The sequence below is a fragment of the Terrapene carolina genome, unplaced genomic scaffold (assembly GCF_002925995.2).
Source record: "Terrapene carolina triunguis isolate 2854851 unplaced genomic scaffold, T_m_triunguis-2.0 Scaffold58, whole genome shotgun sequence".
In the NCBI taxonomy this organism is placed as follows: domain Eukaryota; kingdom Metazoa; phylum Chordata; order Testudines; family Emydidae; genus Terrapene; species Terrapene triunguis.
The window spans coordinates 93,627,087-93,648,759 of NW_020664409.1; the positions used below are offsets into that span (position 1 = coordinate 93,627,087).

General features: G+C 45.4%; 1 protein-coding gene across 1 annotated transcript in view; it reads left to right on the forward strand.

The window, feature by feature from the left end:
* Positions 1–1,277: 1,277 nt before the first annotated feature.
* FAM91A1 (family with sequence similarity 91 member A1) overlaps positions 1,278–21,673 on the forward strand; it is a 60,120-nt gene continuing 39,724 nt past the window's right edge. The window contains exons 1-7 of the mRNA XM_024205463.2: positions 1,278–1,459; positions 7,062–7,146; positions 8,220–8,371; positions 9,511–9,568; positions 14,341–14,408; positions 16,057–16,170; positions 17,297–17,387. Coding sequence (XP_024061231.2) covers positions 1,388–1,459; positions 7,062–7,146; positions 8,220–8,371; positions 9,511–9,568; positions 14,341–14,408; positions 16,057–16,170; positions 17,297–17,387 — 640 coding nt within the window. The 5' untranslated portion in view covers positions 1,278–1,387. The remainder of the gene's footprint in view (positions 1,460–7,061; positions 7,147–8,219; positions 8,372–9,510; positions 9,569–14,340; positions 14,409–16,056; positions 16,171–17,296; positions 17,388–21,673) is intronic.

Consider the following 21,673-nt stretch of genomic DNA (forward strand, 5'->3'; position numbering starts at 1 on the left):
AACTCGGGTGCTGGAGAGGTGAGTAAGGACTTGCTTTTTACCTAACATCTACACTGCACTTTCATCAGTAAAACTTTTGTCGTTCAAGGGTGTGAAAAAAACACCTCCCTGAACAACAAAAGTTGATGAAAGTGCTGGTGTGAACAGCGCTTTGTCGGCGGGAGAGCTCTCCCCTGACAAAGCTACCGTCTCTCATTGGGGGTGGAATTTTTTTGTCGGTGGAAGAACTCTCTCCTGCTGACATAGAGTGACTACACTGCACACCTTTTAGTGGCACAGCTGTGTCGCTAAAAGGTGCACAGTGCAGGCATAGCTTTATTTTGGCAGCCATGAGGCTACCAGACTTTTTTTTTTTTAAAGACAGCTTAAGTTCTGGAGAATCTGAATACGTAACGCAGGCCACATGAATACATCACCCAGGCCATACGGTTGACACCCCTAATTTATACCAAATGTACACTGGAGGACCTGTACACTCTTCACAAGTACAACTCAATTCAAAGAATGGAGTCCAATTCAGAGTCCTGTGGTAGTGGTCAGCCAGGGGGCAGTGATAGGAGGCACCTGAACAGAGAGGGAGCTGAGACTTAACCTGAGGCGTTGGAGGGAGGGGCTCAGGACTCAGTTCTGCAGCACTACTGGGGAGTGGAGGCAGCAGGGGTGTAGGCTGGAGCCCAGGAGCATTTTGGGGGAGGGGTGGCTAGAGGGTCCGGGCCCGGGAGTTAGATGTGGAGCAATCTGTGGGTCAGGCTCAGGGAGGCACGACAGAGACTGAGGGCAGGGGACCAGGGAGCGTAGCCGTGCGGGGGCTGGGCAGGAAGGGGTCGCAGCGGTGAGGTGGGGCCGTAGGCTGGGGCACTAGGCTGGGGCGTGGGAGCGCCGCGCTGGAATCTGGGCTCGGCCCTAATCTCCGCGCCTCAGCGGCGCTGTGTACCGGCCCCGCGCAGCCGGGCGGGGGCCAAGCTGCGGCGCCCGGGCACCCCGCCGCAGTTAAAGGGGAAGAGGCTGGCGCAGGCGCCTGAGCGCTTACAGACAGGGGGCAAGGGAGGGGACTCAGCGGAAACGCCCTCCCTGACTGCGTCATGCCCTGCGTGCGCATCAGCAGCCCCTCCCCCTTAAAGGGCCAGGCCCACCTTTCCCACTGTGCACGAGCCCCGTGAGCCAGCCGGGCGCCCGTGGAACTATCGGAGCGTTCAAGCCCAGGTGCAGGAAGTGACGTAGGGCCGGGGTGGCGCTTCCGGGGGGCGTAACGCGGAAGTGGTTTGGGGTGGGGGGAGCGAGGTGTCGGTAGAGGCTGCGCGGCGGGAGGGAGGAGCCCGTGCTGGAGCGCCCCCCTGCGTTGGGGCTGTGAGGAGCGGGTGGCCGTAGCCTGTCCCGGCCCCTCGCCATGAACATAGACGTGGAGTTCCACATCCGCCACAACTACCCCTGGGCCCGCCTGCCTGCCAGCGTCCGACAGGTACCGGCATGGCGGGGGAGGGGCAGCCGGGCCAGTACCAACCCCCTCCCGCCAGCGCCCCACCGGGCCGGGGGAGGGGCGGCTGGGTGGGTACCAACCCCCCTCTTGCCAGCATCTGACCGGTACCGGGGTGGGCAGGGCGGCCGGGCCGGTACCAGCTCCCCTCCCGCCAGCGTTAGACAAGTACTGGTACCATCCCCCTCCCGCCAGCGTCTGACCGACGTCGGGCTGGGGGGAGGGGTAGCTGTACCAAAGCCCCTCCCCTAGCATCAGCCCATGGCCGGACACCAGCCTCCCTGTGCCCACGGTGTTGGACAGGTGCCATGGACAGCGCGGATCCCTCCCCTGCTAGTGCTACACAGCGACTGGCACGGCGGGGAGAGGCGGGGATCGTCAGCCACCCGCTGGGCTGCCGGTGTCAGCTAGAGCCTAGTGACAGGAGAGGTGAAAGCATCGTCCTGCCTCCCAGTGCCAGGCGGGGCTTCTGGGGCAACACCATTGCTTTCTCTCGGGTCTCAGCTGCCCCTTCCAGTGACTCTGCCTTCCCATTATCAGGCCCTCTCGCTACACCTGCAACTGGGGGGCGTACCTACCTCCGTGCTCCACCTATCTTCATCTTCCCCATGAAGGGGACTCCTTGTGCCCCAATCACCTTCTTTTGCTCCTTCATCTCTCGTATTGGTATCTATCCTTTGTCGCTTGTGCCATCTTACAGAATCAACACATCCTCTCTTCTTCATCACCTTCAGGTCCTTGGCAAAGGGTAATTGGGCCCCCCACCCTTCTGGGACTATGGATCTCATCTGCCTCCTGTCTTGACATTGGGGAGTTGGGATTTATCAGATAGACTCCAGAGCATCATGGGGGAAAAATGGTGCTATTTAAGCATGTGGCCTCAGTGGTGTAAGAGTGTGTTTCTAAAACATCTCAGTTTTCAGTAAGTGAACTGAGAGAGAGAGACTGTCCTGTCTCCGTCCCTCCCTGTGTGGTGCTTGATCACTAGGTGCTCCTGGAAAGCACAGGTGGTTCTGACACCTGTTAGGTTGAGATGAAACAGTCATAACATGGAAGTATGGTTCATAGTGAAGCTTTAAACGACTAGGGATTATTTTCTGGGGAAGTTAAGATCCAGGGGAGGACTCCCCAGTCAACACTGTACAGTGTACACTAAACCAGGAGAGGTTTCAAGAATTAAGGATTATGCTGCTCTAGTTTTCAGCAATAAGGGAAATGTCACAATAAGCGTTAATGAAAATGGAAACCCCATGAAATTTTGATGTGTGCCACGTTTAATGGGCTTCTGACAGCCCAAATGATACATTGTTTAAAGTCAAGAAGGAAAGTCTCTTTTCATCTTAGGAGTCTTATGCTACTTCAAAGCAGAAACTGAAAAATAATTCCTTCTCTTACACAGGAGAAAGAGAGAAAAGGTGTTGGAAGAAAGATGAACATTGACTGTAAATCCTGGTATATGAATTATTGAGCTCCTTAGTGAGACTTCAAGAGCTAGTTTGTAGCAGGAACATAAGTGATTTTATTTCTCTTTACCTGTAAACCTGAAAATGCACTGCTAATGCTTATGTAAATCAGCCTAAAATAGTCTCAAGTTAATTTAAGTCTTGCTACTAGATAAAACATCAGTTAAACGTAACTTCTGCAATGCTTTCGGAAGAACACTTTAAAAAAAAAAAAAAAAAAAGGGAAGTTTGAGTAAAAGTATCTTTTCCTGTTAGTGAGAGTGGCAGTAGTTACACATTCTCTTCTATCTGGACATCTAACAGTATGTGGAAACTGTCTGCAACATAATCCATTTCTTTTCCAGCAGCTGATGCTTTGAAGCTCAGTGTGAATTTACTTGCTTTAAGGTTGGATCTGTGCACACCGTGCAATTATGTTACATTTTATCTAAGGATTTCAAAGTGTTATATAAGACTTAAAAACAAGGAGGATTCCGGTGGCACCAAAGTGGGCTTTTTACCCATGAAAGCGTATGCCCAAATAAATCTGTTAGTCTTTAAAGTGCCACCAGACTCCTCATTGCTTTTGTGGATACAGACTAACATGGCTACCCCTCTGATATAAGGCTTAAGACTCTAAGTGCCACTGCAAGGTATTACCTGCTAATGAAATTTTACTGCTGCACAGCTAAACTGTAGAAGAAAAATAATTGAAGGGTCTCCAGGGCAAACATGTTTTATGCTTGGCCTCAAGTAGTTGAAACATGTTTTTGAAATGACAGTTTATACCGTACTATATCCTCTCTTGAAATGGTTACTTACTGTTGGACTTCACAAAATATTCAGTGAATGAATATTTGAAAGTGAAATTGATTTGAAATTAACAACACCAGATAAAATTTCTGGTGCCAAACATATTGAGAAGTGTGTGATATTAGTACCAGGTATATTCTGTTCATGCATTAAAATTGTTTGATTAGCTCTGTCAGTTCATGATAATAGCCTTTGAAGACTAGTAAATATACTGTCCCGCAGAAGTAGTGACTGGCCATTATTCTTTCCCTTGAGCTTCAAGTTGTTATACTTAAGGCTATTCCTCAGATTGTTCAGTTCTGTTAAGGATTATGTAGTTCAGTCTTCAGCAAGACCAGTTATACAACTATAGTGGATGAAGAATTAACTCTTATTCTTACAGAAAATGGGCTTGAACTGAATAACTTTTCCTAAAATGTAATGTCTGTTGACCTTCTGTAACAGTAGTAAAAGCCTCAAATAATTTTTACCTGTTTTATTTTTTCTTTTATAAAACTTTTTCTTCTAGTAAAATTATAGATGAAAGTATCTGAAAATATGCTCACTACAATGTTTTCGTTTTGTGCAGTATTCGGAAGGCAACAATACATCAGTTTAAACTTGGGTCACTTTTGGAAAATTATGTTCAATCATAAGGGCTAGAAACTTGGGTCCTGTTTTTTTGCAACTGTGTGTGTATGTACATATGCCGGTTGCCCATGCAGTGTCCCATTAAAGTCTTTGGTGTGCCAGACTTATAGATTGGATTGCAAGATTGGGACCTTCCTTCCTTCGTTAAACAAATTAAGCCTTAATTTTTTTTTATTAATTGGTGCTTTTGTCCTCCAGGCTTGTTAGGAAAAGTTTCTTGTTCACTAATGGCTAGTTGATTTCCCCCCTCCCCCCCCCATGCCCAGACTAGAGTCCGTATGAGATTTACTTCTGACATCAGGAGTTATTCAAGGAGCTCTATAATGCAGTCTGTAGCTCTTCTCCTTATTAAGTGCTTGCTTCTGTTCAGAGTTGCACTGGTTTAACTTAAGATGTGATTTTAAAAAATTTTCTTTAAAATCCAGTTTGCAGAGGGTTTTGGGGACACTTATTTTGATTTCACTTAAACCTGTTTCTAATAGCAGATTTAGGCTAAATCAAAACAAGCCACTGTGATAGGGCCACTCACCTTACGTGAGCGCCTCCTATCGGGTGTGCGTGTGCCTGCTCTCGCTCAGCTCTTGCGGTGTTCTCTGTCGGCAGCATCACTTTTCAGGTGGGTTTTCAGTGGCTCAACCCTCTGGCAGAGTCTCATACAGTCCGTGTGTGAAATAAAATAGACTTCTTGTGACATAAACAGTCCAGTGGGGCCTATCACAGTACCCTTGTTCGTCTTCTGCAGTCCTCCCTGGGCTAAAACCTTCATCAGTCCAAAAAGGCCTATCCCAGTACCCTGGTTGGTGTCCACAGCCACTCCAGGGCTAGATCTCAAATAGTTCCTTCTCTGGGATGGAGCAGTGCCCCCAGGCTTCCTCCCTGGAGACTCTTCATTCTGTAGCGAGCCTCAACCGACCCTAGCTCTCCAGCTGAGTTGCTTTTTCAGTTCAGTTCATCCCCCGTCTGGGGTATTAAAGTTCAATACATACTGATCCCTTTGGCGTCTTCAGCCCCTTCCCAGGGTGTATGTAAACTCCCTTCTCAAGACACTTAGTCACTTCCCCTCTGGCTGGTGCTGGGGGACCTGGGCCCACCCACTACACCAGGTCCCAACCCAGGGACCCTGCAAATAGCAGCCACCCACTGCATCCCTTTAACCTGTTGCTGCTACTGTTCCCTGGGCCACTTCCCCATGGTCCCAACATGTTCAGCTTCACCCTTACCTTGGGCTGAAGTCTTGCTTGAGTCCCAGCAGCCAGCCAGGAGCATCTTCCTTGCTCCCCGAGTCCGGCAACTGCTCTGTCCAGGTACTGGAACTGCTGCACCGAGCCGGGAGCACCATCCATGCTCTTCTGGCTCCAGCCAGCAACTGAATCTACTTAGGCCCGGCAGCTCCTTTCATATGAGGCTGCTAGGCTCTGGTTCCTTCCCTGCAGCCTCTCTATTCTAATTGACTGCTTCCCATGCAGTCCTTCTCTCAGCCTCTTGGAGGACTCACCTCTTCTGCTCTTTTTCTGGGGCAGGGTGTGGTAGGACTGTGAGGCCTCCAGCAGCGGGCCTTTGGGTTTAGTATACCTAGTCACAACCATTCTTAAATTCTAGTGTCTACTGGACTTTGGTATGGTTTAACTAAGGGCTTGTCTAAACACACAAATTTTACACCAGTTTAACTAAAGTGATGTTGAGCCAGCTGAGTTAAACTGGTGCAATTTTGGCCATGTCTTTACTAAGGAAAAAAGACATTGGCTAATTCGTTAAAATCCTAATGTAGACAAGGCAAGCTGTAGTTTTAACGTGTATTAGTTGGTCAAAGTGAAGCCTAAGAGGGAGCCAAGGGTATACTTTAACCAGCTAGCACATGTTAAAACTACAGCCTGGTCTACACTAGGCTTTTTACATATTAGCAAACATATGTGAAAAACACACCTCTTTTCTGAGTGTAAACCTTTGTGGACATTCTTACATTCAGGTTTAAACCAGGCTTACAAACTACATCTATACCCAAAGTTGCATTAGTTTAACTAAATCAGTTTTACATCACACTTTAGTAAACCCTATGCAACTTTGTATAGATATGGCCTAAGAAGTTAATCCTGCAAGGTTCTGACCTTTCTTCACTCAAGCGCTTAGCACTTAATGAGATGCTTGACACTTTGCATGATTGGGTGCTAATGAGTATATGTGGCCCATACAGACTTGTTTTCAGGATTTGATTCTTTCTTTTGATCAGTATAGTGGTGCAAGAACACTTAAGCTTGTTTGCACTTAAAACTTATATTGGCATATAGCTATTTCGGTCAGAGGTAAAACCACATCCCTGACTGACTTAGCTATGCCAGCAAAACTCCGAGTGTAGATGCAGCTGTGCTGACAGAAGAGGGCTTCTGGTGGCATAGATAATTTTGTTTGGGGAGGTAGTGTTCTTACATCAACAGAAAGTTTTTCTGCCAGTGTATGCTGGTTTGTAGTGGGGGCTATGCCAGCATAGGTTCTGTAGTGTAGACATAGCCTTAGAAAAGTACGGTTCAAAGGTACCCTGCATTAATTCAGTTAGATGGATAATCTTGACCTCCTATTACTACAATGACAGATGAGGAGAATTCAGTAGATGTAGTAGAATATACCTGTCTGTAGTACAAGTTACACTGATTTAATTAAAGGACTATACAATTCAACTACAATAACATTTATATTTTGTTTCATAGGGTCTTGGAAACTCTCAGAGGGAGTATGAAAAGCAGGTTGTACTCTATAGTATCCGCAATCAGCTACGATACCGAAATAACTTAGGTGAGTGTGGAAGGCTGATAACTTCAATTTGATAACTGACTCTACTTCTAAAGCCTTCGTTTGAGTGTACTGTCATCTTTAATAGCTTACAAAAGTATGTCACTGAAATTACTACAGACCTGTCAGAACCATCTCAATCCTCCAAATTTCCACCAAAAAAGACCCCAGCAAAACACCCTTTTAATGCTAGAACCCCAAAAGTCAATTAACTTTGAAATCCACTTAATTGCAGTGGCTTCTTTGTGGAATGCATCCTTCAGACTCTGCAGGTTTCCAAGTGAAGCTTACTGATAGCCGACTTAGTCTCCTGTGTGCCATCTGAGCCCTTCAAACAAGGTTAGGGCTTGTTAATGGAGGACTTAACTAATTTACAGCCATGATGTCAAAGGAAGTGTCCCTCTAGAAGGAGCCCGGACAGGTACAAAGAAGGAGGCCTGGGGTCCAAGCTGTTTGACATAGAATTCTCATTGGATTCACATCGGTTGTACTCACTTTCTCTTCTGCAGTGGACAGAGCTCTCACTGCTTGAAAAGGAGGTTTGCTGGTAACTCCAGGCGTTCTAAATCATGAACATGAGTGTATATTTCATTCTCCTTTCGTACCTGTTTATGCCAGAATGGCATGTCTCATTTAGAAATGAGACACATAATAAACCAAACAATAAGATTATTCTATCATTGCTGAAAATGCAGGATTGCTCCGTACAATATAGTCTTCAGTGCTATGTTCTAGTTAGCTTTAAATTACTCTCACTGGGTTTTCACTATTTCCTTGGGAAATTATTCAGTAGCTTAATAGCTAATCTTATCACGAGTAATCTTTCTGATTTCCAACCTGATCCTGAGAGACTCTGAGCACCTGTATCTCCTATAGAAGTTAATAGCAGATGTTGGTGTTCAACATCTTTGGATCAGCTCCCCCTTTTATTTCTTAAGTCAATTTCATACCATTTTACTACTAACCTTTTTTGTGTGTTGGCATGCAGTTTAAATGTAAAAATATAATCTCTGCACCATTTTGAGAGAACAGTGTAACAGAATATTAGCCTGACCTTTCTCCCTCCCCACCCCCAGTTAAGCATGTCAAGAAAGAAGAACGAAAATACTATGAGGAACTGTTAAAATACAGTAGAGATCATCTCATGCTCTACCCTTACCATTTGTCTGACATCATGGTAAAAGGCCTGAGGATAACACCATTTTCGTATTACACAGGAATAATGGAGGTGAGTTTGGGAACAGAATTAAAACAAAACATGTCATGCTCTGTACTTCTAGAAATGCTTTTTGTAGCATTGTAATGTCTGCCAGCCAGTCAAATGACTGTTACTGTTTGCTCTTGGAGAGACTGCTGCTGCTAATGAGCAGCATGAAGGAAAGCTTCTTCAGAATTGTGCTGATAATCACAACTCAGCCTACCCCCAAATGCCTCTCTGCAGAGCTAGGGATTGGCAACAGCAGTTGGATGGGAAATGGTTTTCCAGTCCTGAATCAATTGAAAACTCCGAATTTTTTGCAAACCGAAAATCCCCAAAATTTCAGATTGAATCAAAACATTTTATTTCAATTATGACCTTTTAAACTTTTTTTTACTACAAATTAACTTGCATTTCAAAACAGTCATGCTGACCTGAAAAAAAAATGGAACTTTTTCATTCTGAAAATGTCAAAACAGTCCATTTTGACAACTTTGAAACATCTAAAAAAATTGTTCAGAATGAGGAAAATTTGTCATAACTGACTCTCTCTTACAGTTTTGGTGAATTGGCATTTTTCATCAAAAAGTGCCCAACCAGCTCTGCTGGTAACATTCTGTCATTTCTCTTGGGTACAGTACACATAATATTTTTGTCATTTTTGTCAGTAAAAGATGCTTACAGTTTAATATAGAGTAAATTGATAATTGTTACTGTGATTACTATTAGCTACATTCATTAGTGCCTTTTTCTTCCCCTGTTTGGATGAACATCTCCAGTTTTACTACAGACTTTAATGGAGATTGACTTAGACCCTTAGTAATTTGCCTGTCAGGCTTTCTGGGGTTTTTATAATATAAGGGATCTGATTATCATTAATAGTAAGCATATAATTTTTGGTACAGTTCTTGCATCACTTTTACAGTAAGCCAGATCTCTCAAAAGTGTTAACTGATTTTAGCAGGCTAGATTTTCTTTGTCAAATTCTTATCTTCAATTTGAGGGGTAGATTTTTATATAGAAAATGTACACGTTATTTTAGGTTTTAAATGCTCATGGATATTAAAAAAAACACCCCTTTCTCAAATAGTGGACTACATTGGTCCAAAAATCTGTTTCTTGCTACAAATTAAGCTTTTTTTTTCTTTTCTGTTTGTTGCTTTTTAAAGGATATAATGAACAGTGAAAAAAGCTACGATTCATTGCCTAACTTTACTGCTGCTGACTGTAAGTAGTATCTGGCTGCATTCTTCTGTTTAGTGAGGTAGATAAATGCAGCTTCTGAAAACAGTTTGAAGGCTTCAGTTGCATCACAGCTTCTTTTTAAAGGTGTAGAACCTGTAAGTAGTAGTTTTGAAGTAGGGGTGTGTCTTCATGCAGAGTTATCCTGTGCAGTGTCCTCATTGGTACTGCATTCTTGTGTTAATAGGACTTATGGGGACATAATCCATGGTTCTTTGTGCTGCAGTAATCTGGGCTGCTCTGTGATTTTTCCCAGTGAATTGTGGGAGAACTTGTCTGTCCTTCTTTTGGGCACATGGTAAGTGAGAATTGTAGGAAGGCACTGCAGGAGTATCAGCACCCAAGTTAGCTTGTATCCTCACCATAGGCACCGACTTCCCCTCTGCCTGGTGGGTGCTTGACCCCCCAGGCCCCGCCCTTCACCGCCTCTTCCAGCCCCTGCATCACCCTCGCTCCACCCCCATTCCACCCCTTCCCCAAAGTCCCCATCTCACCCAGCCTTTTCCCACCCCAGCCATGCCCCCTTCCTGCCCCAATTCCACCACCTTCCCCCAAATCCCCACCCCGACCTGCCTCTTCTCCACCTCCTCCCTGAGCGCGTCCTCTCCCCCTCCCTCCCGGAAAGTCCTAAGTGCCACCAAACAGCTGTTAGTTGGGGGGGCGGGAAGTGCTGGGAGGGAGGGGGAGGAGTGGGGACGTGGCGCGCTTGGGGTGAGGGGAGAAGGAGGCGAGGAGGGGGAGCTTGGCTGCTGGTGGGTGTGGAGCACCCACTAATTTTTCCCTGTGCACCCATGGAGTCGGTGCCTATGATCCTCACTGTAAAGTCAGCCCAAGTGAAAGCGGAGCCCAAGCTCTAACCCATACCCCTAGTCTTGCCAGCTAGCCTGAGTTGAAAGCACTAAACTCAGGTGAGAGGTTTTGTGTGTGGATGGGAGAGGGGCTAAGGGCAACACCCGAGTAAGCATCAGACTTAACTCTGCAGTGAACACATACCCTAAGGGTCACATTATTAGGGAAGGGGAGTGAAATGAAGGGTGATCCTTGGCCCCTTTGGCAGACTAAGGAAAACCTTGGTGAACAAGACAATTGACGTGTTTTGGGTGCTAAAATCTAACTTGAGAAATTTCCGTACTAGCTTTCATTGCCTTCTTCCCTGTTGTACCTCTATACGTTTCCACTGTGGGTGGGTAGAGAGGGGAGAGTTCACAATTCGATAACACAGTAATAATGGGTGACTTCAACTAGCTCATTAACTGCACGTGTGTCACAAAGGGAGATAGTTGAGAGAAGCAGTTTTTCAGCACCACTGAATTGCTTGGAGTTCAAAAACAGAAGCGACTCCTGATTTAGTCTCAAACCAACAACTGTGTATTACTTGAGAAACAATTGTAGTTCAGCCACTAAGTGACTAATATGTGATAAAGTTAAACTTCTTCATTGGAGTTTTGTAACAAAAGCTAGCGCTGAGACGCTAAACTTTAGAAAGAGGGATTTAAGAAAAGTGAGAGACCATGGAGGTTACTTAAACATTGTATTTGAGGCCCAAAAGGTGTATAGTATGCACATACCTAAATAAAAAGGAAGCCGGAAAGCAAGAAAAATACCAAATATGGTTAAATTGTAAGGTACAAGAAACTATTTGGGTCCATTGGGTATCCATTTAAAAAAAGCCAAACTGGAAATCCAGCCCTAGCAAAGCCAGTAAATGAGAATATAATTATGGCAGGTAAAATATAAGATGGCAATTTTGAGGCCTGAGGGAATTTCAAAATCAAATCCAGCCTATATATGCACTTTAGATAAACGAGGGGAGAATGGAGAGGCACACTTGTATGCAGCAAGAGCAGAACATTGACTGGGGTACACCATGTAGCTGCTGAAATTAAAATATATTTCAAGAAACATATTTCAAGAAGCATAACATGTTTGAAAAAGCAAAATTTTTCAGGAAGTAAATTCTCAGTCACTACCTTCTTGGAATTATTTTTAATTTTTGTGTGTTAAATTTTTGTCGTCCTCTGACTAGACTTGTTTGTAACTGGGACAGGGGAACCCACACTTGAGAGTTAGGGCACTTTTTTGTGGTTGTGACACAGTTGGGGAGAACCCTGTCCTGTGTGCGGGGAATGTGCCTGCCTTGTTTAGGGGAAAAAGGGGAGGGGGGGGAACATACATCTCTTACCTCTACGTGCCTCCCAGCCCGAGTCCATACGCTTGCCCTTAGGAGGGCAGTACGGCCTAGTGGCTGGAGTCCATAAATTTGCCCTTGTCACTGGGCAGTAAGGCCCAGGGGTCAGTGTCCATCAATCCTCCCCTTTTCACAGGGCAGTAAGGCCCAGTGGCCCAAGTCAATAACTTTGCCCTTTTTTGCAGAGCAGTAAGGTCTAATGGCCAGAGTCAGGAAATCTGCCCCTTCTCGCAGGGCACTAAGGCCTAGTGGCCAATGTTGGATACAGGGGGAGGGTTTCATCTCCCCCAGCAGGGGTGTCCAGGCCCTCCCTCTACACCAGACTCCCGCCCAGCACCCTGGTAGTGGCCATAGTGCGGGCCACTGAGTCAGTGGAGAAAGGCTTCTACCGAAACACGCTGACTCAAGGCTTCAGCTCACTCACTGGTCTGCTGTTGGATTTCCCTGGGCTGCTTCCTGCCATTGTCCCTGCTGCTGTGGTCTGGGCTTCCCTATTACCTCTAGGTTCTCTGGTCTGCCCTTCCGCCCAACCCTGCAAGGCCTCCGGGGTTGCCTTGGCGTCCGCCTGGGCTGTGGCATCTCCAGCTCCTAAGGTCACAGGCGTCCGCTGAGCCTTGGCTGGAGCAGGCAGCATACATCCTTTCTCCATAGCAGTCAGCCCCAATTGAGCCGAGCTGCTCCCTTTCATACTGGTACACCTGGAGCATGCCCAGTAGGGTGAAGGAGGTGTGGCTTCCTCAGTCCACAATGGTAGGATTAACCCCTTTATAGTGGTCTTGTTAGACTTACTGGAAAATGTGGGTGGAGGAAATAGGATAAAGTCTTCCTGATTTCTGAGGGATAGATGACTGAAAATTATTCCTAACTGAACAGATAAATATGTAGTGGACATTTGGCTATGTAAGGATCTGCAGGAGGTAACAACTACAGCAATTTTCAGCAAGAGACACCAAACTTTTTTGTAAGTAATTATTCAGAAGAGACCCAGTATTGTAACCTTACTCATGGAAGTGATCACACTGAATTCATTGGTATAGTTTATATGGGTAAAGATCACTGGATTACGACCTTGTTCAATTAAAATGAACTATTTTTCTTGGAGGCCACTGTGACCTTTTGGCTCTGCTTCTTAGTGTCCAGCCTTATTAAATGTGTAGCCTGTTTAAAAATCCAGCTAACTCAGTAGTGTCTGGTATTGGCATAGTTATTACTACCAGCTGACTGAAGGTAAGGCTGAGGTGATGAAGATGTTGGACAGATCTTGGTGACTCTTTCCCCTATGTGCTGTGACTCTTGTGTCATAAAGAAAAAAAATTAGTTTATATTAGATTTTTCTTCTGACTATATTATAGTAAAATGACAGGGAATCATCATCAAGTGGGTGTGTTTCCAGTGGGGTCCCGCAGGGATTGGTTCTTGGTCCTATGCTATTTAACATATTTATCAATGACCTGGAAGAAAACACAAAATCATCACTGTTAAAGTTTGCAGATGACACAAAAACTGGGGGAATGGTAAATAATGAAGAGGACAGGTCACTGGTTCAGAGCGATCTGGATAGGCATACTGGCTGCAAGTAAACATTATGCGTTTTAATATGACTAAATGTACACAAAGAAGGTAGGCTGTACTTGCAGGATGTACTCTATCCTGGGAAGCAGTGACTCTGAAGAAGATTTGGGGGTCATGGTGGATAATCATGAACATGAGCTCCCAAGGTGATACTATGGCCAAAAGAGCTAATGTGATCCTGGGATGCATAAACAGGGGAATCTTGCGTAGGAGTAGAGAGATCATTTTACCTGTGTATTTGGCACTGGTGTGACATACTGTGTGGATACAGTATTCTAGCAGCCCACAATTAAAGAAGGATGTTGAAAAATTGGAGAGGGTTCAGAGAAGACCCACAAAAATGATTAAAGCATTAGGAAACATGCCTTATAGTGATAGATTCAAAGAGCTCAATTGATTTAGCTTAACAAAGAGAAAGTTAAGATTGATTTACAGTCTATACGTATCTATATTGGGAACAAATATTTAATAATCATCTCTTCAGTATATCAGAAACGAGTGTATATATAACATGATTCAGTGTCTGGAAGGTGAAGCTAGACAAATTCAGATTGGAAATAAGGTGTGAATTTTTGACAGTGGCCATTAATTAAACAATTTACCAAGGATCTTGGTGGATTCTCCATCAGTGACAATTTTAAAATCTAAGTTGGGTGATTTTTTAAAAAGATCTGTTCTAGGAATTATCTTGGGGAAGTTCAATGGCCTGTGTTTTGTGGGAGGTGAGACTAGATGATCACAATGGTCTCTTCTGACCTTGGAATCTATGAATTTAGTCTGGGCAAAAGAAATGAATGGGGCCAAATTCTGCTCTTGGGCAGAGATGTGGCTACCATCGAAGTTAGCAGGATCTATTTTTGGTGCCGTTTCTTTAGAAAAAAGAAGGAAGTATTGAAAACATTCTTGAGATACTTTTAAAAATGAGAATAATATGTTCTCACATCTGCAATTAAAAATAGACTTTTTTCCTAAGGAAAATCAAACATTTACTTTTCAGGTCTACGGCTTCTTGGTATAGGAAGAAACCAGTACATTGATCTAATGAACCAGTGTAGGTCATCAAAAGTAAGTTTTGTTTTTAATTTTCTTTCCATCTATTCTAAGTGTCGGTCCTGCTTCCCATGCCCGGCTCCATCTTGACAAAAATGTTCTAGGTGGGGATAGGATGCCATATGCCTCTTTAGTAAAATTATGATTAATCAAACAATAATGCACTAACATATGTATGTTTCTTCAAAGCTATTAAAATATCTTTGTTAATTGTGGTAAAAAGCAAAACAAAAAAAAATTAGAAAAATAAAATTTCTCCAGCTTTGTGTTATCTTATTACTACTTATACAGTGCTACATTTTGTCTAAGGCAGTGGTTCTCAAAGCTGGTCCTCCGCTTGTTTAGGGAAAGCCCCTGGCGGGCCGGGACGGTTTGTTTACCTACCACGTCCGCAGGTTTGGCCAATCGCGGCTCCCACTGGCCACGGTTTGCTGCTCCAGGACAATGGGTGCCGTCGGGAAGGGCGGCCAGCACATCCCTCAGCTTGTGCCGCTTCCTGCAGCCCCCATTGGCCTGGAGCGGCGAACTGGTCTAAGGCCATCTCTAGACAAAGACAAGGGGCTAAATTCTCCTTTGACTAGTATAAAGTTGAAGTAATTCCGTTGGTGTTGGTGGAGTTATTCCATATTTATACTGGTATAATTGAGAGCAGAATTTGCTCTGGTGTATGCCTCCAAAAGCTTATAATCAGAGTAGTTAACGTAAATTCTATTTAGTTTATATACTACTCATGTTGTTTGAGGTTGCAGTGTTGGGTCTGATCATGCAGCCCTTTTTTTTGTGTATGATCAGTTTCACTGACGACATCAAGATTAATCTCATTATTGATGTCTGCATGATCTAGCCCTTTTACAAGCTCAGTTTACAACAATAATTTCCTTTTTAAGAATGTAGTAAGTAATTCATAAGTGCTCTGTCTTCAGTTACAGCATTGCGCCTTTGGCCAAAGGATTGTGTATCCAAGTTAAAAGAGATTTAGTGTAGGCTGAGGGAAACAAAAAGGATAGGGGCCTGCGTTATAGAATGTAAGAGTAATCTTAACCATATCAATACAACAGTACCCTCTAGCTGTTCTTTCATGAACTGAAGTTTATAGTAGCTCGTAGCATGATGCTCATCTGGAACACAGTGTAATCGTTGTCTGTCGTTAGAAATAAACAGAATACGTGTTCTTATGATGCATTGCTTATTAATTTTGTAAAGTATTCTGCCTACAAAAACACTCCATTTGATATGTTGTATGCTATCCTGTATCTTTAGGCTCTGCTTTTTTGCTAATAAAATGCGAGTGTGCTTTTAATAGTTCAGGGCTGGACTTCATGCTAGCAGACTTGAGTACACACACAAATGGATTGTTTTCATTTTCCCATTTTTATTTGGTTTGGGGTGGAGAGAATGTATTTTTTTTTTTTAAACAAGTCCATATCCCTGTGTGCTATATACATGTGCATTCAGTGACCTTAGGGGATTAGGAATACAAATCAGCAGCTTTCCCATATCCCAAGGTATCCTGCAGTGTCTGTTTAATGCCTGAGTATGAAGTACTTGGAAAGTAAGCATTTACAAGTAGCTGTTTTTATGGTGTAAAGGAAACGGGTAACATCTCTATTTGTAATCAATAACATTTAACATGTACAATCTCAAATGGACTGTATCACTGCAGAAATTTTTCAGAAGGAAAACTGCTCGTGATCTGCTACCAGTAAAGCCGGTGGAGATTGCCGTAGAGGCCTGGTGGGTGGTGCAGGCTGGCTACATCACAGAGGATGACATAAAGGTATTGTGTGTTTAACCAAATTTAGACACTGCTAATTACTGAGAAAATGGGGGAAGATTACAAATCTGTACTGTTTATCTCTTAATGTAGTAGAACAGGGATCGGCAACCTTTGGCACAAGGCCCGCCAGGGAAAGCCTGCTTGTTTACCTGCAGCATCCGCAGGTTTGGCCGATCGCGGCTCCCACTGGCTGAGGTTCGCCGTCCCAGGCCAATGGTGGCTGGGGTAGGGCGGCCAGCACATCTCTCGGCCCGCGCCGCTTCCCGCAGCCCCCATTGGCCTGGAGTGGTGAACTGCGGCCAGTGGGAGCTGCGATCGGCTGAACCTGCAGACGCTGCAGGTAAACAAACCGGCCTGGGCCGCGTGCCAAAGGTTGCCGATCTCTGTAGTAGAATCTCTTATGGAAATAGTGGTAAGGGGTTTTTTTATTGGTATACTTTCTCTTTTTTCCTGTGAATTCTGACTTCTGGGTTATATGGTATTAGGAAACTTATTTCAGCATGACTGCGAAATACATTTTTCCCTGAAGGAATGTCCATGAACTGTATGATGCATATATCTTAAGATACAAAAAGAAACAACTATATTATGTTGCTGGTCTCATTTAGATTGTCCGTTGTTCAAAGTAGAAATTGAGTGTTCGGATGGAATCTAGTACATTTCAGATACAGTTTATTTGTAGTCCAAAATCCCATAACTGTAAAATGATTTAAATAGAGGTGTTGCATTTAGATCTGAAACTTAACCTATTTTAGAACTGTTATAGTTAAATAAGTTGTATTGAAAATACACAACCCTACTTAAAAGTTGAGCACTGTATCATCAGTGAATTTTAAAAACTCTATTTTAATCTGAACTTCACTAGCTAAATCTTCAGCAAGCAGTAAACTAAATACAGCTTCCAGAGGTCTGCGTAATCTTGTGATGTTACTTCTGCAGAGATAAGAGTAACAAACTAGACAACTATGGCAAGCTTAAATATGTGGTTCATATACTGACTTCCTTGTGTAAAGATGCCTTTATTAGTTTTCACTGTCTTAAAGCTGAAAACTTTTCATTCCGAATGACTGTATGTAAAATGCATAGACAGATCTTACTAGAAATTAACGTGTTTTCTTTTACATAGATTTGTACTACATCTGAGAAATCTGTTATTGATAAGATAATTGATTCAGGTCCTCAGCTTGCTGGATCACTAGACTACAATATAGTTCACAGTAAGTGTCTAACAAATGTGGCATTTCTGTCTACTGTAGAATTTATTGAGGAAAAATTTGAGGACCAGTTTTTCAGACTAGGAATAAAAGGAACATAGGAGGCTGAAGCATTTAGTACAGATAAGAGATGAAGGAAAATATTATGGAATAAAACAAAACTGGAGGAAATCACCTATAAATAATGTTTTCTAAATAGTATAACACTGATTCTTAGCGGTATATATTTATTTTGGCAGCTGTTGCTCTATTTCTATTTGAAATGATACAATGACTTTATCACACAGACATCTTAAAAAAAAAAAAAGTCATACTTATGCAATTTCTAGACATCAAGGTCGTGTTGACCTAAATGAGAGAGACATTGTTTCACTTTACTATTGTTCATCAAATGTATACTATTTGGGGAGGGGAGAGCTTTTAAAATAGTAGTTGATTCTGTTCTGAAGAGCACTATTAGATAGCAAACATGGGATTCTTAAGAATATTATGGTCTGGTGAGGACAATCTCTTGTTGATTTCCCAAAGATCTACCACTCTATTGCTGAGAACCTGTGTGTGTATGGGTATGTCTACACTACGGGATTACTCCGATTCTACAGAATTCGATTTTTGGCAATAGATTGTATAAAGTCGAGTGCATGCAGCCACACTAAGCACATTAATTCGGCGGTGCACGTCCATGTACCGAGGCTAGCGTTGACTTCCGGAGTGTTGCACTGTGGGTAGCTATCCCATAGCTATTCCATAGTTCCCGCAGTCTCCCCCGCCCATTGGAATTCTGGGTTGAGATCCCAATGCCTGATGGGGCAAAAAACATTGTCGCTGGTGGTTCTGGGTACATCCTCCCCCTCTCTCTGGGAAAGCAACGGCGGACAACCGTTTCACGCCTTTTTTCCTGGGTGAACCGTGCAGATGCCATACCACGGCAAGCATGGAGCCCGCTCAGCTCAAGACAGCAGTCATGAACATCGTAAACACCTCGCACATTATTGCACAGTCTATGCTGAACCAGAACCTGAAAAACCAGGCGAGGAGGAGGCGTCGACGGCAGCGCAGCGACAAGAGTGATGAGGACATGTACATGGACACAGAATTCTCTCAAACCGCGGGCCCCGGTGCTTTGGAGATCATGGTGTTAATGGGGCAGGTTATAGCTGTGGAACGCCGATTCTGGGCCCGGGAAACAAGCACAGACTGGTGGGACCGCATAGCGTTGCAGGTCTGGGACGATTCCCAGTAGCTGCGTAACTTTTGCATGCGTAAGGGCACTTTCATGGAACTTTGTGACGTGCTTTCCCCTGCCCTGAAGCGCCAGAATACCAAGATGAGAGCAGCCCTCACAGTTGAGAAGTGAGTGGCGATAGCCCTGTGGAAGCTTGCAACGCCAGACAGCTACTGGTCAGTCGGGAATCAATTTGGAGTGGGCAAATCTACTGTGGGGGCTGCTGTGATGCAAGTAGCCAAAGCAATCGCTGAGCTGCTGCTACCAAAGGTAGTGACTCTGGGAAATGTGCAGGTCACAGTAGATGGCTTTGCTGCAATGGGATCCCCTAACTGTGGTGGGGCGATAGATGGAACCCATATCCCTATCTTGGCACCGGAGCACCAGGGCAGCCAGTACATAAACCGCAAAGGGTACTTTTCAATGGTGCTGCAAGCACTGATGGATCACAAGGGACATTTCACCAACATCAACGTGGGATGGCCGGGAAGGGTTCATGACCTCGTGTCTTCAGGAACACTAATCTGTTTAAATGGCTGCAGCAAGGGATTTACTTCCCACACCAGAAAATAACGGTTGGGGATGTTGAAATGCCTATAGTTATCCTTGGGGACCCAGCCTACCCCTTAATGCCATGGCTCATGAAGCCATACACAGGCAGCCTGGACAGTAGTCAGGAGCTGTTTAACTACAGTCTGAGCAAGTGCAGAATGGTGGTAGAATGTGCATTTGGACGTTTAAAGGGTCGCGGGCGCACTTTACTGACTCGCGCAGACCTCAGCCAAACCAATATTCCCATTGTTATTGCTGCTTGCTGTGCGCTCCACAATCTCTGTGAGAGTAAGGGGGAGACCTTTATGGCGGGGTGGGAGGTTGAGGCAAATCGCCTGGCCGCTGATTATGCGTAGCCAGACACCAGGGTGATTAGAAGAGCACACCAGGAAGCGCTGCGCATCAGAGAAGCTTTGAAAACCAGTTTCATGACTGGCCAGGCTACGGTGTGAAAGTTCTGTTCTTCTCCTTGATGAAAACCCGCCCCCTTGATTGACTCATTCCCTGTAAGCAACCCACCTTTCCCCCTTCGATCACAGCTTGCTTTCAAAGGAAATAAAGTCACTATCGTTTAAAAATCATGTATTCTTTATTAATTGATTATTAAACATAGGGAGAGAACTGACAAGGTAGCCTGGGTGGGGTTTGGGAGGAGGGAAGGAAAAGGCCACTTCAAAAGTTCAAAATAATGACAGCCTTTTGCTTGGGCTGTCCACTGGGGTGGAGTGGGAGGGTGCACGGAGCCTCCCCCCCACCCTGCGTTCTTGGGTGTCTGGGTGAGGAGGCTATGGAACTTGGGGAGGAGGGAGGGCGGTTATACAGGGGCTGCAGCGGCATTCTGTGATCCTGCTGCAGTTCTTGAAGCTCCACCAGACACCGAAGCATGTCCGTTTGATCACACAGCAGCCCCAGCGTTGCACCCTGCCTCCTCTGATCCTCCTGCCACCACCTCTCATCTCAAGCGTCCCTCCTGTCCTCACGTTGGTCCCTCCTGTCCTCATGTTCATTGGCAGCTTTCCTGTACTTTGATACCGTGCCCTTCCACTCATTCAGATGAGCTCTTTCATCGCGGGTCGACTGTATGATCTCTGAGAACATGTCGTCTCGCATGCGTTTTTTTTCGCCGCCTTATCTGAGAGAGCCTTCGGGACGGAGGAGGGAGGCTTGAAAAATTTGCAGCTGCGGGAGGGAGGGGAAAAAGGGAGAGAAGTATTTAAAAAGATACATTTTACAGAACAATGCTTATACTCTTTCACGGTGAACAACACTACTCGCGTTACATAGCACATGTGATTTCGGTACAAGGTCGCATTTTGCATCTTAATATTGAGTGCCTGTGGCTTTGGCGTTAGAGATCACAGACGCAGGGCCGGGCAACAAAATTCGGCTTGCATGCGGCCATGGTAAGCCATTGTCTTTCGGCTTCTGCAACCTTCATAAAAGCAGCGCCTTCCTTTTCCATACTAAGCAAAGCCCGTTGAGTGCTGCGGTTTTCGTTGTTTCGTGCAGTAGCAGAAACCAAACTAAACCCCCCCCCCCCATCCAATTCTCTGGGATGATCGCTTTACCCCCTCCCCCACCACCGCGTGGCTGGTATCAGGGAAGGTCCCTGCTAGCCAAACGTGAAAAGCTCAGTGCCAATGCCTCCCCCTCCCCCACCGCTTGGCTAACTCCAGGGAAGGATTTCTTTTCAGCCACAGGCAAACAGCCCAGTAGGAACGGCCACCTCTGTCCCCTTAATTAAATTCCCGTATTTCAACCAGGTTACCATGAACGATATCATTCTCCTGAGGATAACACAGCGAGATAAAGAACGGATGTTGCTTGAATGCCAGCAAGCACCGGGACCATACGCTGCCAGGCTTTGTCATGCAATGATACCAGATTACTTGCTACTAGCAGGGCATGGTAAAGTGTCCTACCATGGAGGACGGAATAAGACTGTACTGCCCAGAAACCTTCTGCAAAGGCTTTTGGAGTACCTCCAGGAGACCTTCATGGAGATGTCCCTGGAGGATTTCCGCTCCATCCCCAGACACATTAACAGACTTTTCCAGTAGCTGTACTCAGGGCCGGCTCTAGGCACCAGCGCTTCAAGCATATGCTTGGGGCGGCACTTTCCAAGGGGTGGCACTCTGACTCCTTTTTTTCTTGGGGTGCAAAAAGCCGGGAGCTGGCCCTGACCGGAGGTGAGCTGCGGCGGTGGGGGGGCGTGGGGAGGGCCGCAGGAAGTAACCCTGGGGGGGCAGAGGAACTGCCCCCCACTGCCGCAGCGCACCTCCGCCTGCTCCCCTGAGCGCGCTGCCGCCGCTCCGCTTCTCCCCCCCCCCTCCCAGGCTTGCTGCACGAATCAGCTGTTTTGTGGCAAGCCTGAGAGGGAAGGGGGGAGAAGCGGAGCGGCGGCTGCGCGCTCAGGGGAGCAGGCGGAGCGGAGGTGAGCTGCGGCGGTGGGGGGCGCGGGGAGGGCCACAGGAAGTAACCCGGGGGGGGCAGAGGAACCGCTACCCCCCCC